Below are 24507 nucleotides of genomic sequence, written 5' to 3'. Positions count from 1 at the left end.
AAAATGTTGGGAAAATATATGGTCTGATTATTTCTCAGGTTGCATGAAATATTAAACCTTAGTTACAAATTTTGTGCGATTTTACGAATCACCTAGCTGTATTACGTACCGTTGAGGTATTAATAAATCTTGCGGGTTCTTTTAAGAATTTGTCAACATCTATCAGCATCTATCCCGAAAATATGATTAAAAAGTCCTAATAGAAAAGTCACTTGAATTTAAAACAATTCAAGGGGCGAGGGGGATTGGGGAGGGCAGGGCTCTTAGGGAAGTGGTCAAAACTACGATACTCAAACAGGACCCACCAAACCCCAAAATAGGTGGTGGTCCTCTGCCTGACCCCCCCCCCCCCCCCCTTCCTCGACCTCAAAAGGTGGTGTCTTTATTGCACAACCGCCCCTCTATCCAGCAGAAAAATTGCAGACAATGCATGAGAACGATCTATTTGACATGCTGCCAGAGCTTTCCAATGTAGTGTACATCCTTGCAGTGATACCTATTGCATCGTTTGACAGCAGCCGGCATGGTAGTAACATCGCACGCAATGATTAACATTGAAAGGGCATATGCCAACACTAGTAAGCATTGACATGGATCGTCACAATTAACGGCACAGACAGTAGTTTGTTTTAACATGTCCTACTTGTAACGTGAGCTTTATAATGTACTGTGGTTATGCTTGATTCATATTTTAAAATATTTTACCCTCAGATTGAAATGTTATTTCACTTTATGTAGGTCTGGGTGATCGTGGTCGATTGTTTCTGCTTTTATGTAAATCATGCTTTTCTTAAGGCTGCTTCACACGTGTCGACGCAAACGCAAGCAAAAGCGACGTTCAAATGTCGACCGCAAACGCGCATTGCAGTATCCCAAGATGGCGGCAATCTTATTCCCAGAGTCCGCGTTACCTTAGACCAGCAGTCGAGAAACGAGGACTCTGGGAACGCAATTAAAAATGGACGCCATCTTGGTTTGAGCTTAAACCATAGAGGCATGGAACGAGTATTTTTCATCTTGCGTTTGCCTTTGCCTTTGCTCTGCCCAGGTTTACACGTGTGAAATGCAAACACAAGCGCAAGGAAATGAAAATTTTTTTCATTTCTTGCGTTGGCGCTTGCGCTTTGCGTTTGCATTTGCGTTATGGTAATACGCACGAGTGTTTCCTTGCGCTTGCATTTGCGTTTGCGTTGCTCACGCAAGTGAACCAGCCTTTATGCGAACTAGTTTTCATTTACATCTGAAAAGCAGTGGGGTTTGTATCAAAACGAGGTCACCCCCAGCCTCGTTTCCAATCAAATGCCAGGTCACTAAGGACACAACATTAAAATGGCCTATTCTCCCAGCGAGTATCATAAGAAATATAAAGAACATTGTTGAATATGTATGTTGTTATCGGGACTTATAAAGCCAATTATTTAAACAGAGTCTAACTTAGGCCGCGGCTTAAGACAATCAGTGGGGCTCCAAATCTGTTTATAAGTGGTTTATTTTAAGTTGATAAATAGTTTTCTAGTCTGGGATGAAAGCCTTCTTGTTACTGTCAGCAGCAGACAATGTTTAGATATGATTGTTCGCAACTTAGGACGTGGTTTTGTTAAACACCGTCTGAACTGTCTTTTAATAAATGACCCATAAAGTCTACTATTCACGTTTACAACCTACGCCTACACCGGCCGGGGACTATGACCTCATCACTATCACAGAAGATGTTTTTGATTACCAACCGATAAAGTAGGAAATTTACAAAGCTACCCAAATGAGCAAGATGGAATAAATTGGTTCAGAGGTACACTGGAGTTTCATTTAACCTAAAAATGTTACCTCAGGAAATCAGAGAACAACTTGTCCTTCCCAGCCATTGACACTTTTGGCTAAAAGATTACACCTTCCCGCGTTTCGGACGCGTTTTGAACGCGTTTTAATCGCTTTTTAAACGCACTTAGAACGCGTTTTAATAGAGAGACTTAGCATCGCCATTACTTCAAAGGGCAAAGCGTGAGATTGGCGCCGGATTATGTTGTCTTGAAAACATTAATATACAGATGCGAATAGTACAAAATAATTCTGGCCTTTGATGCAAGCGCAAAACTGACTCAATTTTACTGAGAAACTGAAAACAGCGAGCGGAAAATATACCAGATAAGTATGGTCATGTCGTCATTTTTGCCGTTTGCCGTTTGCTCTAAAAGTCTCTAATGATCTACAAAGTGACGGGAACGAAGGTCGCCAGACCGTCAAGCAAAAAAATAAAAGAGACTTCATTATTTTCAGAAGTAGTCCAGTTACTATTACGAAAAGGTTTCCTGACGTGACAAGAACACGATATTAACTGTGACTTGGCTCTTTGCCATTTCTTTTTGTTTTTGTTTTTTTTGTTTTGTTTTGTTTTGGTTTTCCGTCACAAGAAGCGTTTGACTGGGATTCACGTTGACCTTTCCTCAAAAGAAATAGTAAATACAGGAAAATAGTCCTAAATAATTCTGACCTTTAATTTTGGCCGAAACTACTCAACTTCACCTGGAAACGAAACGGTAAACAACAGACACGTGGTAACGTGGTCATTTTTGCCTTTTGCTGTGTTTAATGTAAACGTGACCATAAATCTCTTATTATCTTTACGAATTTTCGGGTTCTGCCGGAATATTAACCAGTTTGCAAGAATTCAAAGAATGAAATCAGTTTTAACCGTTTCTTATTATGCTACAAAGTCGATTTTAATTGCCATTTCACTCTTCCAAGAAGTAGTTCTGAGTCAGTTCTTTTAACATTATGGTGCGATCACAACAGCGAATGCAAACGACAAATTGATTCATTCCAGAGAGAATTTTTTTCTTAAAAACCACTCTAGAAAGTTTTGTTCTTTTAGTAAAATATTTTATCAATTTACACCTGTTTCAAATATAATATTTTTCGAAACACCCGAACTGTTTAGCCTCAGTAGAGGCACTGTATAAAATAACACTCATTTCACGCGAAATATAATTGAAGCTTTTAGTTGAGCCAACAAAGTTAAAGATGGAGATGCCAATACGGTTTAAAGCGGTTGACGGTTTATTGAGTTCTTTGCTTGAACAGTTGCTTTTGTCTGACTACAGAACAATACTGAGCTACGAAGACAAAACTAACAACACTGTCAGATTCGTTATTTACTCTGTTTTCTGCCAGTACAGCTGCAGTCTAACCTGCCAGTGAGCAAACAATATACGCAACCAGACAACTGGATAGAAGTCAGAAGCAATGGAAAACCACAGTTGAGTATTTTGCATAATTACATGCAATCGGTTGTATCATGACGCACTTTTGTTTTCTTTTAAAGAAATAAAACAAGCCGTGAATATCCACTGTTGTCATGTTTAATAGGGTCTCAGTTTTTCAGCAAAGTCATAGCATTCCCGCCATGTTCAACAGTTCTATGTTTTGGTGATATCTCGCGCAACAACGTTCAAGATTTTATTTAAAACAAGCGCCGCGCGTTTGGTACATCCAGCGCAAACAAATGTGAAAAAACAGCCTTCTTGCGAGATGTTGATCCTGGTATATCTTTATAAACTTGAAGTGAATATTGCCTCCTTGTAGTATTCAAGACAGCTGAAATATCCCCCCTCCACAATGCTATTACACTACGGAGGTCAGTCTATTTTCGAAGCTTTTGTCTTCCTCTATGTTTGAAACAAGCCATGGTGCTTGGCAGTTTCCTAATTCTTCTCTTGGAAAAGTAAACATACTCAAATCTCTAACTCGTCGATGCCTTCGATAAGCACAGCATAAAATGAAGAAAAATACTAAAATAACGGCAACACAGAACACGACAGACAATGCAGCCCACACTTCTTGCCCTAGCATTGGCGAGACTTTGCCTGCGTCGGACATTTTGATTTGTGAAGTCGTTTCAATCAGCTGATCGGTGAAGCAGTTCCCGCGTAAAATTCGAGGTCCTCTTGGAATTACATGATTCTGTCTTCGCCTTTTAGACGTTAGCTTAATGCCGCAAGCAATGTCACCGCTTTATCGCCGCTACTCAACTTGCATTAATTCTCCACGAAGAACGAAGATTATTCAATGAAATGCATCAGCGTTCAATAAGGAACTGGCTGTAAATTGGATGCTAAGAAAATCCATCCGCTGTAAGAAATACCCAGTGATGAATCCTTTGTTAATTTGTTGGAGTAATCGATGCTTCTGGTAGAAAAAAGTAGATATTCCACAGTTATAATCATCCTCTTGCGTTCACTGTCGCCATATTTTTCCCAATGCAAACTTCTTTAGACTGAAAAGCTAATTGAATTTTAAATAACTCTATTTGATCTCGTTGACGTATGTATGAAAAGTGGCAGCACGTGTCTCAGGATTCGGCAATTTTTTTATATTACAAGAAATGATCTTAAGTTCATTTCTGCACGATTTTCGTGCTGAACTGATTACAAATTCGCGCGTCTGTTCACGAAGTGAGAAATACCGAACGACTTTTTCATTCCCAAACTCTAAATATCATTGACCTGTCCGGTTGCAGCGGCTGTACATGTACGAAAAATTAAAAGAATATAAAAATTAGAATTTACACAAGGAATGAAAATTTGTATGTAGAATTAATTGCTTTCTTCTATTTTGTTTAATTTTGTGATCCTATAATTTTTTTTAACCTGAATAGCAACCTTCTTTCCTAATATTATTTCTTCCTTCGGGTGAAGTAAAGCATTTTAAATTAGAGTTTATTTGAAATTAAAATTCTTCGGTAAATAAACGTTTTGAACTTTCCATATCAAATTGCGCCTTTACCGGAAAAGTTCAAAGATTTGAAAAAGTACTTTGTTAATTAGTTCATGAGTAGTATTTTTTTAATGGGAAAACGTTGATATGCCTTCAGAATTTTCTTTTCATAAACAGTAAAACATTTTATTGCTGGCAGTACCTATAATTTAAAAATTGTTGCTAAAATTAGCAATATTTACAATATTTACGATAGCAATATTTTCATGTTGGCGAAAAGTTGAACTAAACTCAGCAGGAAATCTATAAACTATTTTTTTAGACCACTGATAACCTTTTAAGTTTAAAAGCAGTCCGGAGAATCGGCGAAACCTCATACTTGAAATTTATTCTGCTGTCAAAGAACTTTTTCGTCGTATCCGACAAGTTTCAAATCCAAAACGTAAAGTGGACTGACCAGTTGTCAAAACGTACTAAAAGCTTTAATTATAAAGGCATAAAAGGAATTAAGGCCCGGTTCAAACGTCGAACTTTACTTGTGTCGAACTAAGCTAATGTAAAAGAGCAAAAGCTATTATTTTTCCTCATTTGCATTAGGTTTGACACTAAGACAAATAGTAAAGTTCGAAGTTTGTACTGGGCCTTTTTAGATGATAGCGTGCACGTCTTTTAAACTAAAAACAGCTTTCACTTTGAATTTCCCCAGTTGTTGAATTAAAAAAAAAATCCGCTAAAAGAAGCTACAAATCAACCGAGTTCACAGCGAGTAACTATGTGACGCGTGCGCAGTTGCGATCTCAGTTGCTTTTTCGAAAGCAAACTACAGACAAATATCATCAGCCCCTTCGCGTCAAGAGTCGAGACCGTTTCTGAAAGTTAAAAAGTAGGTTCCAAGAGCTTCCAGAGTCAATTCCGAGGAACGTTTAGACTCGTAGTTACAAGCTATCTCTTTTTTTTTTTTTTGTTTTTTGGTTTTTTACATCAGGGACTGTGCGGCATGAGAACGAGCAACGTTCGTTGAACATGTTCTTGCGTGCGCTTCTAAAAGCGTAGGGTTCTGGATGTAAACTACCATTCTCAACCCCAGCCTGCGAGCAATCTTTCCATTTGGGTTAACCGCAAGAGGACTGGGGCGGTGACTTTATATCCCCTCGCGGCTGACCAGGAGTCCATCACGAGTACACCAACGTCTCTTTAACCCTTTCACTCCCAGGAGTGATCAATCTGTAATTTTTCCTTACATTATCAATGCATTGTCAACCAGAAAATCATCAACTAGCTGATATTGTTTAATGTAACACCAAATCCTGTGAACTAACTTTAAAGAGAAATGCATGTATGGGAGTCAGTCAGAAGAATTAACTCTTAGATCGTGGGAGTGAAGGGTTAAAAATAAGTAAACAAGAAACTTCTGATTTGGGTGAGGTACTGAAGTGGGTTAAAAAATGAACGGTTGCCTGCAGTATACGTATACGTTCCCTCACCCGGGCAGAGTACACTGCAACCTCGTTCCCAGGGCCTGACCATGGAAACGAGGTTGAGACAGAGTACACTGATTGCAGGAAGAAAGAATAGATCCTTTTCAAAAATGGCGGCCAATTTATTATTCTTTTCAATATATGTTAATTAGCCCTACTAACCTCAGTTTAGAGTAAAAATCCTATTGAATTTTTAGTCTGAAATATGGGTTAGGGAGAGGAGACGGCTGACATTTCAGACTATTGAATTTTGAACATGCTAGCGAGGCTAGTAAGGCTAATTTCCATGAAAACAAAAGAATTTTTTATCAGCCGCCATTTATGAAAAAGGTCTATTGCACACGCTTGAACTTTGGCATCAGTATTAAAAGCATCTCCCTGGTAACCAATGAATCATCATCATCATCATCACTTTATGGGAACACCATCACTACAAAAGCGTCTTTGAAAACCAGTTTAAGAAAATAGAAGCTCGATCACGAGACCATTTATCATTCGACAGGATAAACAGGGTAACGTTTTGCGCTAACGTCTGTCAGACATTAGGCTGATTTAGCAACAGAACGAGGACGTCATTTGAGGACGCGAGAGCTCGCGGAATAGTCTGGACCCGACTTTCGGTTGTCACATTGACGTCCTCAGGTCAAGGTCGCGTGACATTCTCGACGGCATTTTTTTTTTTTTAACAATTTTTATTTGCATACATGACATGAGATTTACAAAACTGAGCACTATTAACATTACTTACAATACACACGATGACTATACCACTAACCACGATGACTATACTATATAGTTAACAATACTTACTATACTTACAAAACTAAAAGTGCTTATAATGTTCACACTAGTTGCAGGAATAACGCTATGTCTTTTAGTGAACACTTTTTCTTATTTTTACTAACAAAACATTACTTTACATCAAATACAATTTTTACAAATTTTACAGTGATTCCGTACAAAATGATCAAGCTATAGAAAGCAACTGCTAAAGATTCTTACTAAATTAAAAGAAAAAAATATATATTTATATGAAGCAATTTCTTACGGGACGTGTCCAAGAGGGATAGAAGGCCGTGAGGCCCAAATTTGTTTGTTTTGTCAATGTTTCTTGCACTTTTATGGGCCGGGTTTATCCATGAATAATGTCACTTTAGAATTAGTGTCAGCTATTCAGCTCTTAACAAAAAGAAACCACTTAACTTGTATAAATTCATGCACGTAGTCATGAGTAAAAGTGTGCAACATTTGGATTTAGCTCGTTTGGAGAGGGCGCGCACTTTGAGTTTTTTTTAGGCTCTGGCTTATTATCGTTGTTTGAACTATTAAAATATTCGCAATGGTAACATTTTGGTAGGAAAACCTGGTAAGCAAGAAAGCCTTACCGGATAAGATTTCAATCTCAACGTGTTCCTGAGAGCTTAAACGGGGTCATTTTCAATTTCACAGGAAGCCAGCTTGGACGCGTTCCCAGCAGTTTCTGGTTACCTTTGTTTTAAGGAGTCGAACCTGGATTAGTTGAGTTAAGAAGTTTTTAAACATTTTCACACTTGATAATAAAGTATTAACTCAAATTCATCACCCCACCCCCCCAAAAATAACAACCTCTCATTCAACAGCCAAATTTTTGCCCCCCTTACATTTATGTTGATAAAGTTCTGAGCCTTTTTTCCTTATAGTTAACCCTTTAAGCCCTAACAGTGATCAGAATCGAATTTCTTCTTGTAATATCAACGTTTATTCAACCCCTGAGGTGATAAGAATTAAGGATATGATCACCCAAAGTGAATTGTCTTGATATTTTAATAACTTCTCCCCAAAACGTTTATAAGAAAGGTATGGGGACAAGATAGGAGAATTTGTTTTTTGATATTAGGGTTTAATGTGTGAATTGAAATAACTCCTTCTTTCCCGTCAAAACATGAAGGGTAACTTGGAGTACACGGACTGTCTCAGTTTTTTAGTTCACTTTCACGTCCATTGGTTGTGTCGTAGTTTTGAGCTTACCTTTACTTTCAATTTCTCCAAACGCGTCTTATTTACTATGGAGGTTATCATGTTATGCTTTCATTAAGGGGGCGTAACTCAGCTTAAAACAATTGTGCGAAGATAACAAAATTGCCCGCTGATCCTCATGGAACTGAGAAAGAAGACTTAAATGTACAGGCATACGGAAAAAGTCATGATTTAAAGTTTTAACCGCTCACTTAAAAGTAAGTCAAGAACTGCCATCTTTCATGGCTCAAGGCTCGCGGTGTGTTTCTACGTAAATACTGCTTCGCTTTCCTTTGCCTATGACCTCCATGACCAACCTTTCCTGATTAACGGCGAAAGTTGTACTTGGCGAGTAGCTAAAAGTGCTTACCGCGTGATTAAAGGCAAAGTCTTTTGTCTTTGAGACGCGCACGGTTTACTTTAATAACAAAAGGTTCCTGTTGTTATCGCGCTTAGGATTAGAAGGTCAAAGCAGAACTGAGCGCAGCTATGAAACAAAGAAAAAATGTACCTAATCAGGCATTCTCATTACTGAATTAGGCACTGAAATAGCATATTGACTCACTGTTGTTTTTGTCCGGCTCCCGCAAAGTTAAGTAATTTTCAATTGATAGAGAGATATCTGTGTATTTAGGCATTGGAAAGCTAGCTGTTGTGATTCGAGTAAAACCGGAAAATCCTGTTAAAACTCACGATGAAACAACTCGCCCTCGCAAAACACAATTACATGATCATGTATCGTGTATTGTTCCCTGATAGTCGTGACCTGCTGGTAAATGAGCCTATAAATATCGCACAGTGAATAAGTATCTGTCAATACCTCAGATAAACTGACGTGAACATTGCAATCAAATAATCAAACAAGTTTTAATGTCCAGTGGTTGCGTGTGAGCGATGGAATTTATAGATCAGAGTTTATTTACAGACTTCAAGTTTTTGTCAAAAGCAGGGAGAAGGAATAATTAGAAGAACCTACTCCTTGGCAAAGGACAGCATCTCAAGGGGTTTGGCAACCTAGATCACGAGGCTTATCTTCTTCGTGAACATTTTTAGGCTTCAAAGTCTTAAATTTTATTTAATCCATTAATGTCGCACATCTAAAGCAGAATTGGTTCTTTTGTAAGACTTCTAAAGAGAAAAACAGTCACTCAGCGGCTTCGCAATCTGGAAGAAGTTTTTTTTTTAATACTGTGGACTGACTGAAGGAGCAACTGGTAGTTACGAGATCTCAGCGAGGTAAACAAAATGTCTTTACCAAGTTTGAAAAGGCAGGGATCGAAGACCACGAGCAAAGAACACACTATCAAAACAAAGTCAGGGAAGGTCAGGAAAATCACTGTCTGCCCACCGCCTGAAATTGGCATTAGATCGGCAACTAAGATCGCCACCAATAGCGTTGGACTGATACCAGAAAAGAGTGAACATGTGCCCCCCTTGACAAGGCCGGAAAAGGGGACCCTGGACGGATTTAACGGGCGAGAGAGCTCATTAGAAATGGATGAAATAATAACACAACCTTGGCCACACGCAGAAAATGGACACCAGGATGGAAATTCTCCGTCCAAACTTCCGCGTTTGCGCCGAAACTGTCCTGAAAACGCTTGCATGATGCGCAGTTTGGTAGCAATGGCGTTTCTTTTCTCACTCGTCAATCTATGTTTGACTCTTACGATTCTGTTCACTCGAGGAAACAACGGAGCCTGCGCGTGCCAAGAAAAGAGCCAAGCTCAAGGTAAGCGTTGTGACATAAACTGTGACTCCCACCTCAGACGAGTACGAGAAAAAGTAACTGACTTGAACTCACGGTTTTTCTTTCTAATTTCCACTTTAAAAAAAATGAGCAGGAGAAAGGTAAGGAGAGTACTTATCGCTCCCTTTCATTTGAGTGGTTGCTCTTTCGGTTTTTTGGATCCACGGCGCGGAAAGTTAGAATCACCATCTACAGCATTATTTAAACAGTTCCACCTTCAAAGTATTGCTTAGTACTATGCTTTCTTTTGAATGGTCACACATAGAGAATTTTGCCACAGACCTAAAACTTAAAATCAATTGGTTTATCCTAATAAAGAGCAACACGGTAAGTACTAGTCAGCAGGAATACCGGAATTAAACTAGAGACTTTTTCCATCTCGTCCGGGATAAGAGCCAGCACTAAAGAAATTAGGACTTCTCAATAACTTTCATTTCCGTGGTTACACTCTGGTATTTAATTCATGTCCACTTTCGAGCTGTCGTAGTACTGTACAATAAACGATGTTTCAAAAAAAAAAAAAAACTGCGTTATTAATAAAAAAGTTGAAGACCTCATTCCATCTTCCGCAACTCGTTGGTAAAAGCATTACATGAAAAAAGTTTTTTAAAAGTTGTGTTCTATGTGAGGAGGACGATTATTATCTCCTGGCTTTTTTATTGATTTTAATGTTTTTAGCGCAATGGAGGTTACGTGATCACGGAAAGATGATCAGCAAACACAATGCTGTTTGTTGTACAAATACAGACAGGCATGCACGCAATTCCAGACCCACTTAGAGAATGGAGGGTAAATGATTTTCACAGCACGTCCGGAAAAGGCATAACTTGCCTTCCGCCGAAAAGTCAATACTTTGGCTCCGTCAGTCGTCAAAAGACTTTCAAGTGTAATATCAATTTTGTAAGCGCTTAACTGAACCCCCCCGTGGCTGTCCACTCCATACAGTATTGCGGCAGAACGATTCCTTTTGAGTTATGATTATTATTGTTAGTTTCCTGTGAAACGGAATTGCTCCAGGGTCACATTTGTTTTTACGTTGAGAAAATATTTATCCGCATTAACCCGTAGTCCTATTGTACTTAATGCGTTTTGCATCCGGGAGCAATTATTACTGGATTTATTATTAATACGCAAAAGCCGAAACCCAATATTATGTAGCGTACGTATGTTGCTAACGGAATTCATTATCTCAGGCCAAAATATTGACTACGCTCTGTAAGCATCACTACAGTGAGTCAAGATTACTGTCGAACAGAGGCTTTTTACAGAGCTGTTCGTTCGCGTAACGGACGCGGACACTTGTATAAAACTTGATCCCGAGGGGTCAGAATTTATAGTGATAAACTCTACTTCCAGATCACCATTGAGACACCTAAATTAAGCTTTCTCGTATGGGTGTTCCATAAGACTGCTAAGCCGAGAGAAACGTCATAAAAAATATAGGTTCGTATGGCGTGTAAAGAGACTATAAAGGAATACGTCTATTCGGCGGCAATCAACTTATTACAAACTCCAAACGTAGCAATGAAAATTAATTCCAGGGGAAGGAATTTTTAGTTTTAATTGCTAATGGTTGGTGTTGATGTGATCCTTGCATTCTTGCTAAGTTATGACCATTAACCAGCACTATCTAGAGTTTAATTTCATGACTAAGCACAAACCTCTTCACCCAAGAAAAAGCAAAAAGAGCTTGCCTCTTACTCGTTTAATTGCTTGTCTCTGTGAGTTATGCAAACAAACAAAGCAGAACTCCCAAGCTTTGTAGGCGTGTGTGTACAAGTAATGATTACTTTTACGAATAACAAAGCCCCAGCTTCCTGAGTCAAGTTGGCCCTGATTCCGGTGTGATGTATCTCTAATGCTTGAAAATCTATAAATAAAATCTTTAGAGGTCCCTCTACCTTTTGAAAATGCGGATGAATCCTGCAAGCAATATTTTTCCGAGGTTCTGTGTATGATGGTTTACAAGGTGGTGCCATTTTCAATCTCGGTGTAAACGAGATCTGTGGATGCGCAGGAAATACACAAATTTGAAAACTGACTTGTTAAGATGCTAATGCATGGTAAACTATTTTCTGTTGTCATTGCTGTAATCTCAAAACTTAAGGCTTCTAATCACTGAATCCACTAACATTTTTGTTTATTAAGCTATTTGTATAGCTTATTACCGGGCGCTAGCTTGTCTAAATGTTTGACATTCTACTTAATTAATGCGAGCGGTGTGCATGTTGACTTTCAGAGGAGGAACAAGGAACTCAACGACTAGTTATGACACAATATGGCGTCTCTCAAAAAGTCTGCGCTCTGTTATAGGACATTTAAGGCGTAGCTTTCGGAAGTTTTCTAAATAGCAGATTTATCGCTAGTGCTTCGACAAGATGAAAAACAAATCAAATGCTTTGTTAAGAAGATAAAATCTTTTCCTTACCTTGGTTTTAAGACAAAAAATGATTAGCGGCGAAAATAATATTTCATATAAGCAGGGCATATAAGTTATGACGTATTTTCTCTTTCCGCGGCAACACTTTCAAGTTTCTCACAACCGGATTTTGTCTGTATCGTTCAACAATTATTGTATTTCATCTCGTTACACAAAGGAACGCAATTTTTGCTGAATAGGTGCTAAAGATTTCTTTTCTAATAACTTTGTTTCTTTTCAGCTCCTGAGAAAAATATTTCTTGTGAAAAGATCCCGGACATAATTAAAAATGTGGGCGAAATCAGAAGCGACGTTAACAAGGTCAAAGAAACTGTTTCCAAGGTAACGATTTAAGATGATATTTTTTTTAGAAAGTAACTACCTAACTGGTCTGGGTGCAAGTGTTATTCTCGAGCACTAACTAACATAACTCCGGCTTAGAAGAAAAGCAACGTTTTGGGGAGGGAAAGTGTTTAAGCAACTGAAAGAAAAGACGATTCTCAGATCGTTTTATGAACGCTTCTTGTTGTTATTTATCGTTGGTAAGTTTGCAAGCAGCACCTAATCCCGGGGGGGGAGGGGGGGGTGCAGGAATATTGCTTGTTAGTCCAGTAAACGGGCCGTTCATGTAAGACTTTTGCCGGAAGCGTTTAAATGCGTATTCTTTAGCTTTATTTCAGTATTTATTTAATCTAAAGAAAACAAGGCTATGGTGTAGAAGGATATGTATGTCGTTTTATGTCATTTAACTTCAAAAACACCGTATTGAAATCGTGTCTTTTACAAAACAAACTAGATGTTCTTAAACATGCATATGTCTGCTTCTCTATAAGGTCACTAACAACAAAACAGGACTTCCTGGGCCCCCAGGCAAGGACGGTTTGAGAGGTGAACCCGGTGCTCGCGGCCTACAAGGAATTCAGGGACCTCAAGGCCCTCAAGGACCACAAGGGGCACAAGGGCCATCAGGGCCTCAAGGACCTCAAGGACTCAGAGGTTTAAATGGAACACAAGGACCAATGGGACCTCCCGGAGCACAAGGATCACAAGGACTTCAAGGGAGCATAGGACCATTGGGCTTTAATGGCTCTCAGGGCCCACCAGGACCCCCTGGCCCTGAGGGGCCGAGAGGACCACCTGGATATAATGGGTCACTGTCAAGCGGAGGTGGATCAGGGGGACCAGGCCCTCCCGGCCCGCCGGGTAGGCCTGGAGCCGGGAATATGACTCTCTGTCAGTACAAGAACAAAAAGGAAATTGCACAAACCGCAGGAGACGCAGCAGATTCTGTGGTTTTGCTTCGGGAAGATGAGCATAAGGTACAGTAGTCTGCAATGCTTTTCTCAGTGTTCATTAAATCAGGGAAACACTGCACAACATTGCTTGCAACGACCGGTGTCACACGTCACTGTCTTTCCTCCGCAGAAGATATTGCATGTGCCGTCTCCCAGTAGAATGATGATGTGTAGTGTGTCTCGGCCAAACTTTATAACGCACGTGCAGGGCCTTTGTTTTTCTCGTTAAATCTTATTGTTTTGTGACGTTCTCGTTGCCTTCCGGCAGTAGAAGTAAATGTCTTTCTGACTTCTCATGATGATGTATCTTTTTTCAGGGCTGGAAAATTGTTGCCGCCACGTGCTCAACAGAAGAAGCCCAAGAATACGTTTTTAGGGACGCGGTTGTTGAACCAAGTACAAACGTCATTGTGTACAGTTGTCACTGCAGAGGAGAATCAAAACATTTTACCGGAGCTAATAAAATGGTGTGTGTGATACACTACTGGATTTGTCCACTTATAAGTTGAGATATACGACTCATCAAATTAAAAGTAAAATAGCCTGAACTGCACTAAACAGGATCAAAGATAACCAGCATTTAACATTTATACTGCGAAATCGCGCGGAAAATCGCCTGGCCGAGTTGGCTAAATTAATTATTTAGGGGATATTCCGCAAGATTGAGAAGGATGACTGTTTTATTATTCAACACACTGATAACAATTAAAGTTTTATTGCACAAAAGCTAGAGACAATGTTTTTATTCGGCGCCATTTTTCTCGCTGACACACGAAACTACCTCTGACATCGCAGGATATCTCGTTATCCAATGGACGACGAGTGTTCAGTGCACCATGACCACCTTTGGACAGTGTTACAATATGTTGAATAGTAACATTTTTAATGATATTAATTCCATTCAGTTTTTCCTACTGCTTAGTGCAAGTGATTGGTTTCTTATATCACCATGTCTTCTCCAAATACCACTGGCAACGAAATAATTGAATCATGAAGCAATTCTATCGCATGTCTTTGTTAAGGGCAGCGCGGCCGTGTGGTTAGAGTGCCGGATTTCCTTCCCTTTTTTTAGCATTGTTGGTTCAAATTGAATTATAAAAGAAAAGAATAATAAAAAAGTCGCCTCTAGTGCGTTGTAGACATTTACAAAAGCACGCGAGAATTTGTAAGAAAACAAGCAAAATGATTACATAACCACGAGCCGTGGGCGTGTGTCGAGTGCTTCACCCACTTCTCGGGTGTTCTTACTCAACAATGCTTTGGTAACAGGCCTTAAGTTCTTTCATAAAATGTCCTGGGAAGTCCGCTCGCTTTCAAACTTGTAGGCTGTTTATAAACCTTCACGAAAATTTTCCTTTCCCCCTCACCCCAATTAAATATTATGAAAACTTGCACTCCAACCATGAATAAATAAAGCTTAACTGCAGATTAACTTTAAAATATAACGCGTGCGCACATGCGCTTAGCCTTTTTACCGTTTGAAGCGCGATTGAAATTTAAAACCAAGTGGAATGTAGCGGAACTTGATATACGTAATAACAAGGAAACCAGACCAAAGACCTAAGTAGGTACACTCTTTTTTTTATATACAAGAATCTTTTTTTAGTAGAACGTTGAGGCTGAGATTAACTAAAATTTAAGAACATACTAAGAACATGACCCAGGCTGAGAGTCAGTTAAGAACATTTTTATTGTGACCAAATAAGACCAATTTAAGAATTTGTTCAGGCTCAAATTGCCAAAAAAAAATTCGTTCAGCCTCAGCCCCAAAATTAGACGTTCTTATAAAAAAAAAGAGTGTATAGCGATACATTAAGGACATTAAACATATGGAAGTGAGGTAGTGATTTATAATTTAACAGTGAAAATTTGAGTGAAATTCAAACCTGTGTACCTGTACATAGCAGATCAATAAAATACAAATACAGTTGTCTTAATCTGGAAGAATTCTTGAACCTTTATATTCTCCATAAAAGATTATCCACTCTTTCACAAAGATATTGGCTACACAGCAGATTTTTGTCTGGAAACCCGTAAGGGTTCACTTCAAAGCTCCTCTTTATACGTGTTCATTAACTTCTCAGCAGTTTCAGAGGATCTCTTTTATCGTGTTTTAGATGACAATGATAATTCCTACTGATGATGTTTCACTAAAAGTACGTGTTTATTCATAGAGCAGAGCTATACCTGATTCAGTATTGGTTAAGTATTCATGCCCACTATACTAATAAAAATACAGTCTGGAGAGCGTTTTTAAACTGTACAAAAATGCCCTTGACAAAGCTGGCGAAGAGTTATTTCAAACAGTTAATTAACTGCACTGTAAATGTCCACCACGTGTCCTGTACATGCCCGAGCTTTAAATCCGATAGCGTCTGCAGACACTCTGTTGCCCTGGCTGAGAAGAATGGCTTACTGTACGAGCACCTTTAATTTATTTGCAAGGGCGCAGCTCGAAGAGGAGCCTCCCGCACGCCACTAGCTGAAGCGTACGTCAATATAGCTGTTGCAGGCAAGAAGGGATCAACCAACAAGTTCCACTACCGCCTCTCTCAGTCTTCAATTGGAGCGACAGGATCGACCAACAACAACGAAATCAAGTCGACGAACAGCCTGTCGGAAAATCGTACGTACACGGAGATACATCACAACGACAAACCCTTTATTGTGCGTATTTTGCCCCTTGAAGCAAAGATTTGCAAGGGATGCGGCAACAACTTTTGCCACAGGCAGCGGATAGTGTCATACGATTTGGAGGGTCCAACATAGGTTTGGCGGGATGCGGGATGAGGCTAAAAATCGAGGCGGGATGTGGGATACGAGAAATTTTAAAGGCGGGATGCGGGATGAAAACAGAACGGCAAGACCGGGATATGCTTTGTTTCGTAGGCGGGATACGGGATAGGCTGGGTATATGCGAGATCATAAGTTAGACCAAGTTAGCTCAAGTTACGAGTCACACGACCTCAGAGAGACATTGAAAAGTATTTATTTGCTTCATAAATGGCCTGGAAGAAACCGCACGTCAAAAGACGTAAAATAGACCGATTCTGGTCACATGATTTTGAGGATTTTCCTAATCTTACATAGTTTGCTTGCTCGGGCTAACACGTGACACGAGTTAATAGTAATAGCCGGCCCCGACCAAGGTCGTCAAAGCATGATGGCGACACCGTTTACATCGACAACATTGCTAACCTCTGACTCTGACATTATAAACTGCATTGCAATCTATTATGAAAAGGGCAGAAAAGTGGAGGCAATTTTCGGTGATAATAATAGAAATGACAGGCCTGCATGACTCACTGCGTTATGTTGTGTCATTTTTATGAACGCTGCCTTATATTTTTGCCCTAACGAGCATGTCCTTAAGAGATTGTCCTCTCTTGTAGGATGTAATTGGCGGATTTTTTAAAATACTTTTCAGCAAAGGCTGATTTTGTCTTAAGTTCCAGTTTTGCATCAATATATTTTTAAGGTTACGCACCGATGGATGGTATGTTGTAACAAAAGGGCAAGATTTGTTTACAAGTTTTTTTTCTTTTGTTGTAGAGCCGACTGTCTTTCGGTGAAGTTGACCTCTGATAACGTTGTCTGTATCATCTTGTGGGGGTATCCGCGCGTTATGAGGCGCGATTTAAAATTAGAGATACTTTCTTCAAACGTTGTTTCAGAAGAGTTTGTTCTCAGTAGTCTGAGTGCTTCGCCTTTGATAAAACCTCTTTTCACACCCAGGGGTTTGTTCGAGGTATAATGTGGATTGTCAAGGATCGATTCATTTCTGAAACGTTCTCCTTTAAAAATAATTGTGTAGAGAAAGCTTGTCTCGTTCTCTGAAATTTCGGCCGTAAATTTAATTGTAGGATGCAACATCTCGATTTGGACGCTCTGTTCGGTTTAACAGTCGATTTGTTTTTTAAAGTCAAGCCAGAACCACCCATTTATACTCCTGGGTCGAGAAAGACAAAGGCCAACATTATGACATAAGCATAATGTGATTTTATCTCGAGGCCCGTGATAGTTAAGTATTTAGGTGTGCCGTTGCATGGGGCAGGGAGCGTTGTCAATCATAGAACTTCAGCCAATGAAATGGGGTCATATCTAATAACACCGAAGTTATAGGCAAGATCAATTTATCTCGTGGTCCTTCTCGCCTTCATTCCCATCGTGTTAACATCCGAACACAGATTTCCGGTACTGTAGAAGAATTATTTTTCCCGCCCCCTCCCCATGCTCCGGCCTTTCTTTTTAGGCCTTTGTTGCCTTTTGATATGACTTGGCTCTTTGCCGATATTTAACCCCACCTTTGCTTAAGAGATTGCGTGATGTTTATTATGTCGATTTTCTTGATGTCGGGTGAAATAAAAGCGTCACTTTGTGGCCAATTTATCCCACATTAGCAGTTATCATTTTATCTCCCGTCAATCTCGCCAGCAAACTAGTGCGACGTCACGCAGAGCTTCGGGTCCCGTTTCAACAACAACAACAACAAGCTTTATTTGCATGACTATAACAAATACAGTATTGCAAAAGCTATTCATAGATAGATAGATTCATAGATTCGTTTCAGTAGAGACACGCGGGTTTCGTGATAAAAGTGGGGTAATGTTTTTTGTCTAAAGAAACAGCACGATTGCAGGGACTGGACCTCGAATCATCTACCTTCAGATCTGAATTCCAAGTGAACGCGCCAACCACAACATCGACTCGCCCCAACAATTGATTACCAAAGGAAAACATTTTTAAAATGCAAACATGGGCGACTTAAGAGGCTAACAACAAAGCTAGGATTCTCCAGAACCTCCTCAACATGCCAGTCAAGTGAATTGACGTAAGTGTGTATCTTTTCAACATTAAAATTAATTAGTAACCCAGGAACAACCCGTTTTGTGATCGAAATATGCAGTAAGTCTTTGCCTTTCTCCATAATGAGAGAACATTATCAATACTGTAAAAGCTATAAATTGTCTATCAGTTGAAATTTAGCGGTTAGCTAGAGCAACGTGGGTTTGGAAAGGCGGGATCGGGATGAAAATTTTCATGCTGGCGGGATGGAATGAATAATTGCGGCGGGATGCGTGATTGAAAAAGCCTATGTTGGACCCTCGATTTGGTGCTCGAGCACAAGGAAAGATATTAATTTCCCGTAGATGGGGATTGGAAAAAGAAGCAAGCAACGAACAAGGAAGCAAGCCGCTATTACCATGCAAACATCAAGTGCATCATGGCGAGATTTCCGTATTTCACCAAAGAGTACATAGAAATCTCAAGCACGGTCAAAGTCTCACTTCTTGAGTCACACGAAGTTTATTTAAATAATATGTTTTCTTTGACGATCTAGTTACAACAGTTTTTTCATGAGCGCAAGACAAGCAAAAAACAGATGTTCCTTTTTTACGAGTGTTGGTGTTTAGTAAGCGTTGAGTAATAACCACTTAAGTGAGGTGCGAAGAAAGTTTACAAAAAATGACATTGTTGTGATTTCCAGTTTTGCAATTTGGCCATCGAGTTGCATCGCGTTTGATTTCAACGTGACACTAGACATGTTTACTTTCGTTTCCGCCACAATATTAACTTTCTTATTTGCGTAAAGTTATTCCATCAGTACCAATTTACTTTTGGTGTGAACTCTTTATATTCTTAATGTGATATTCTGTGGGTCAGTTAACATGACTTGCGATCTTTTACTGAGGCGCCACCGTTTGTATATTAGCGCAATTAGATACATTTCTTGGTGTAAAATGCTAAATATAACGTTTTTGTCCATGAAACGTGGCCAGCTTAGTAACACAGGCCTGGTTGTACATGATTATTATCGACAAATGGAATCCTGTATTTTTGTATGATTACGCAGCAGGTAGCTAGACTACTAACATGGTTGATTGGGTACATTTTCTGCACCTAGTCTGGGACTGTTTGTTTACACTGAAATCTGGTACAAGTTTTGATCCCGAAATATTTTTGCATCAAAGTCGCAAAGTGTAAACGGTGGCATTTGTCGGTGTGCCTTCGGTCTTTTAGATACTACCTGTGTGCATATATGGCGTAAGAAAGACGTGTAGATCCCAATTAAAAAACTTTTATCGATACAGATGGAGTCTGTGCAAGTCATTGTATCGGCACCATGTAAATGTAGTTATTGAAGATATCTTAAAACTATCTACATGATTGCGCAACATACGTGAGCCATTAGTGTTGTATCTGTGAACTTCACTGAAGGGGTTACAAACAATTAAAAAGCTTTTGGTGCAGGGTAAGCTCAACTTCATCTCTTCACTGTTCAGACTTATCTAATTTTACGTAGAGCTAATCCCTTTCGGCTGGGTCATTAAGTAAAATAAAATGTTTTGTTTTTGTTACTCGTTACCTGTTTTCATCGTTTCAGTTAATAAAACGTTATTGTTTATATTGTTTCTTTGTTTCGTCGTCGTATAATCCGATAATATAAGGGAGTTTAAGAAACGAGGACGGCGCTGGCAACAAGAACGCCACAAAACAATGGACTTAATGAGCAAAAACAATTGCTGTGCACGGGCGTTTTATATTTTGGTAGTTTGGTTCTCTGCAAAACAACGTGAAATGACCAAATTTTAGGTTTTCTCGAGAACGGGAGCGTATGATGCAAAAGCTTCTTTCTTTTTCCTTACTTTGACGTCGTTCATATACTAATTTAGTTCCTGGAGAGTTCACCAGCATTTTCCAAGTTAAACAAATTTTAATGATTGCGAAAGAGTTACATAAACGAGAAGTTATATTTTTAAATGACGTTCTCGTTAACGTTGCCGTCCTCGTTTCAACTCCCCACAGAAAGCTGGAAATGCTCAAAACAGCTGGAAAAAATCAAATCACCGGTGTTGTGCTAGTCACTGCAAGCAATCGCCCAATTTAGGGATGGGATAAGCCGCATACATACTTATACCCTTAATTTACTCAAAAAATATAAACCCAGAAATTTCTGACGTTTTATTTTGCACAAATAATGTTTGGGTCTATACAACCGTTGTTTGTTCGAGCGGGTCTTCTATTCGTTTTCGAGTGCCGTTCTTCGTTTTCGGGCGGGTCTTCGTTTTCAAGCGAGTCTTCGTTTTCGAGTGGGTCTTCGTTTTCGACTGGGTCTTCGTTTTCGAGCGACTCTTCGTTTTCGAGTGGGTCTTCGTTTTCGAGCCGGTATTCGCTTTCGAGTGGGTCTTCGTTTTCGAGTAGGTCTTCGCTTTCGAGTGGGTCTTCGTTTTCCGAACACTACCCACCACAGCATCCGAACGTTTGGCAACTTAGATCAGGAGGCTGATCTTCTTGGTGAACATTTTCAGGCTTCAAAGTCTTGAATTTTATTTAATCCCTTAGTGTCGCACCGATCTAAAGCAGAATTGGTTCTTTTGTAAGACTTCTAACGAGAAAAACAGTCACTCACCGGTTTCGCGATCTGGAAGAGCTGTTTTTTTTAATACTGTAGACTGACAGAAGGAGCAACTGGTAGTTACGAGATCTCAGCGAGGTAAACGAAATGTCTACAACAAGTTTGAAAAGGCAAGGATCAAAGACCACGAGCAAAAAACACACTAATTCTCCATCCAAACTTCCGCGTTTGACCCGAAACTGTCCTGAAAACGCTTGCATAATGCGCAGTTTGGTAGCAATGGCATTATTTTCTCCTTCGCCAATCTGTGTTTGACTCTTACGATTCTGTTCACTCGAGGAAACAACGAAACCTGTGCGTGCCAAGAAAAGAGCCAAGCTCAAGGTACGCCTTGTGACATAAATCTGTGACCCCCACCTCAGACGAGTACGAGGAAAAATAAACTTGAACTCACGGTTTTTCTTTTTGAAAAAATGAACATGAGAAAGGTAAGGAGAGTACTTATCGCTCCCTTTCATTTGAGTGGTTGCTCTTTTGGTTTTTCTGATCCACGGCGTGAAAGGTTAGAATTACCATCTACAGCATTAAAGTATTGCTTAGTACTATGCTCAGTTTTAAATGGTCACACATAAGGAATTTTGCCACAGACCTAAAACTTAAAATCACTTGGTTGATCAGTAACAAGAGGCCCCTATTGGCATTTTCACGGGATGCTTAATGTGGTCTCATTTATTCCCATTGTATGCTTCGCAGATTTTTAGAACTATCCTCCCTTCGCAATTGAAATAATTGAATAGTTTTATTCAAAAAGACTGCGTGATATTTTATCGTTGTGTTACTGGAAACCATACCAGGAATTACTTTCTGATAACGTCATGACCCCGCTGGGCGCTGGGCGCTGGGCGCTGGGCAACACTGACAGAGGGGATTTGACTCACGTTTACTATTGAAAAATAATCAATGTAGAGACGGTTTCTGTCTCCAAATTAAATGTGAAAACGTAAGGATCAAAGCGTCCGTAAGCACGAGGTGCGGTAGATCGAAAGAACAATTTCTAAGTAGTACTCGATAGTTTAAATGGTGGAAATTGGAGAGCTCACAACGAAGAAATTATGCTTTGACAATCAGATCGAATAATTCAATGCGAAGCAAGCCAGACGAGAGATCATGGTACAGTGATCACTGGTGCTTGACGCTGCAGACTTTGTCGAACTGATGCCTAAGCGCTAAATCGGCTAATCGACCTAGCAAAAAAAGTTAAAGGTTTGATTGTCAATTTTTACTAAAACTTTAGGTGCTTAAGATTTCTTTTCTGATAACTTTGTTTCTTTTCAGCTGCTGAGAAAAATATTTCTTGTGAAAAGATCCCAGATATAATTAAAAACCTGGGGGAAATCAGAAGCGACGTCAACAAGGTCAAAGAAACTGTTTCCAAGGTAACGATTTGAGATGATATTATTCTCGGGAAGTATCTGCCTAACGGTCCGGGTGCAAGTCTTACTCTCGAGCACTGACTAACTTTACTCTGGTTTGGGAAGTGTTTGAAAAACTGAACGAAAAGACGATCTTCGGCCGGATCGTTTTATGAAAGCTTGTTGTTGTTATTTATCGTTGGTAAGTTTGCAAGTAGCACCTAATTCCAGGGGGAGCAGCAATATTGCTTGTTAACCCAGTACACGGGCCGTTCATGTAAGACTTCTGCCGGTAGCGTTTAAATGCACATATTTCACAGATTTCAGCTTTATTTCAGTATTTATTTAATCTAAGAAAACAAGGCTATGGTTTATAACAATTGGTATGTCGTTTTATGTCATTTAAGTTAAAATCATCGTATTGAAATGGTGAATTTTACAAAACAAACGAGATGTTCTTAAACATGCGTATGTCTGCTTCTCTATAAGGTCGCCAACAACAAAACAGGACTTCCTGGGCCCCCAGGCAAGGACGGTTTGAGAGGTGAACCCGGTGCTCGCGGCCTACAAGGAAATCAGGGACCTCAAGGCCCACAAGGGTCACAAGGGTCACAAGGGCCACCAGGACCTCAGGGACCTAGAGGTTTAAGTGGAACACAAGGACCAATGGGACCTCCTGGAGCACGAGGTTCACGAGGACTTCAAGGGAGCATAGGACCTATGGGCTTTAATGGCGCTCAAGGCCCACCAGGACCCCCTGGCCCTGAGGGGCCGAGAGGACCACCTGGATATAATGGGACACTGTCAAGCGGAGGCGGAGTCAGGCGGACCAGGGGGACCAGGCCCTCCCGGCCTGCCGGGTAGGCCTGGAGCCGGGAATATGACTCTCTGTCAGTACAAGAACAAAAAGGAAACCGCACAAACCGCAGGAGACTCGGCAGATTCTGTGGTTATACTTCGGGAAGATGAGCATGAGGTAGTCTGCAATGCTTTTCTCAGTGTTCATTAAATCAGGGACACACTGCACAACATTGCTTGCAATGACCGGTCTCGCATACCACTGGGGATTTTTCCGCGGCAGAAGATATTGTATGTGTCGTCTCCTCAGTATAATCTGATGATGTGTAGTGTGTCTCGGCCAAAATTTATAACGCACGTGCAGGGCCTTTGTTTTTCTTATTAAATCGTATTGTTTTGTGGCGTTCTCATTGCCTTCGCAGTAGTAGTTTATTAAACTCCCTTATATTGCACTTTTATGCAGTAATTGCCTTTCTGAGTTCTCACGATGATCTATCTTTTTTCAGGGCTGGAAAATTGTTGCCGCCACGTGCTCAACCATATGGAGAGAGCCGCAGAATACGTTTTTAGGGACGCGGTTGTGGAGCCAAGTACAAACGTCATCGTGTACAGCTGTCACTGCAAAGGAACGTCAAGACATTTTACCGGAGCTAATAAAATGATATGTGTGATACACTACTGGATTTGTCCACTTATAAGTTGAGATATGCAACGTATCAAATTAAAAGTAAAATAGCCTGAACTGCACTAAACAGGATCAAAGAAAACCAACATTTAACAATTATACTGCGAAATCGCGCGGAATATCGTCCGGCCGAGTTGGCTAAAATTAGGGGACATTCCACAAGATTGAGAAGGATGACTGTTTTATTATTCAACACACTGATAACAATTAAAGTTTTATTGCAGAAGCGCTAGAGACAATTTTTAATTTGCCATTTTTCTCGCTGACACACGAAACTACCTACATCGCAGGATATCTCGTTGCCCACTGGACGACGAGTATTCAGTGCACCATGACCATATTTGGGCAGTGTTACAATTTGTTGAATAATAACACTTTTAATGATATGAATTCCATTTAGTTTTTCCTACTTCTTAGTGCAAGTGATTGGTTTCTTATATCACTACGTATTCTCCAAATACCACTGACAACGAAACAGTTGAATCTTGAACCAATTGTAACGCATGTCTTTGTTAAGGGTAGCGCGGCCTGGTGGTTAGAGTGCCGGTTTTCCTTCCCTTTTTTTAGCATTGTTGGTTCAAATTGAATTATAAAGAAAAGAATAATAA

At 39.9% G+C, this 24507-nt stretch overlaps 2 protein-coding genes and 1 pseudogene across 3 annotated transcripts in view; all 3 read left to right on the top strand.

Annotated features, from left to right (window-relative positions):
* Positions 1-9059: 9059 nt before the first annotated feature.
* Positions 9060-15584, top strand: LOC146487393 (uncharacterized). Its single transcript, XM_085088378.1, has 4 exons — positions 9060-9915; positions 12594-12694; positions 13186-13671; positions 13965-15584. The coding sequence occupies exons 1-4, from the start codon at positions 9429-9431 to the stop codon at positions 14154-14156; spliced, it is 1266 nt and encodes a 421-aa protein (XP_084944504.1). The 5' UTR covers positions 9060-9428; the 3' UTR covers positions 14157-15584.
* Positions 15585-17136: 1552 nt separating this feature from the next.
* Positions 17137-24507, top strand: part of LOC146487389 (uncharacterized) — a 29152-nt pseudogene continuing 21781 nt past the window's right edge. The window contains exons 1-2 of the transcript XR_014857049.1: positions 17137-17143; positions 22340-22440. The product of XR_014857049.1 is annotated as an uncharacterized LOC146487389 (transcript). The remainder of the gene's footprint in view (positions 17144-22339; positions 22441-24507) is intronic.
* LOC146487392 (uncharacterized) lies at positions 23107-24446 on the top strand. Its single transcript, XM_085088920.1, has 2 exons — positions 23107-23392; positions 23721-24446. The coding sequence occupies exons 1-2, from the start codon at positions 23147-23149 to the stop codon at positions 23874-23876; spliced, it is 402 nt and encodes a 133-aa protein (XP_084945046.1). The 5' UTR covers positions 23107-23146; the 3' UTR covers positions 23877-24446.

The sequence above is a fragment of the Pavona decussata genome, unplaced genomic scaffold (assembly GCF_977016875.1).
Source record: "Pavona decussata unplaced genomic scaffold, jaPavDecu1.1 SCAFFOLD_16, whole genome shotgun sequence".
In the NCBI taxonomy this organism is placed as follows: domain Eukaryota; kingdom Metazoa; phylum Cnidaria; class Anthozoa; order Scleractinia; family Agariciidae; genus Pavona; species Pavona decussata.
Note: the sequence above shows the minus strand (reverse complement) of the source record. Positions and strands in the feature narration are given on the sequence as shown.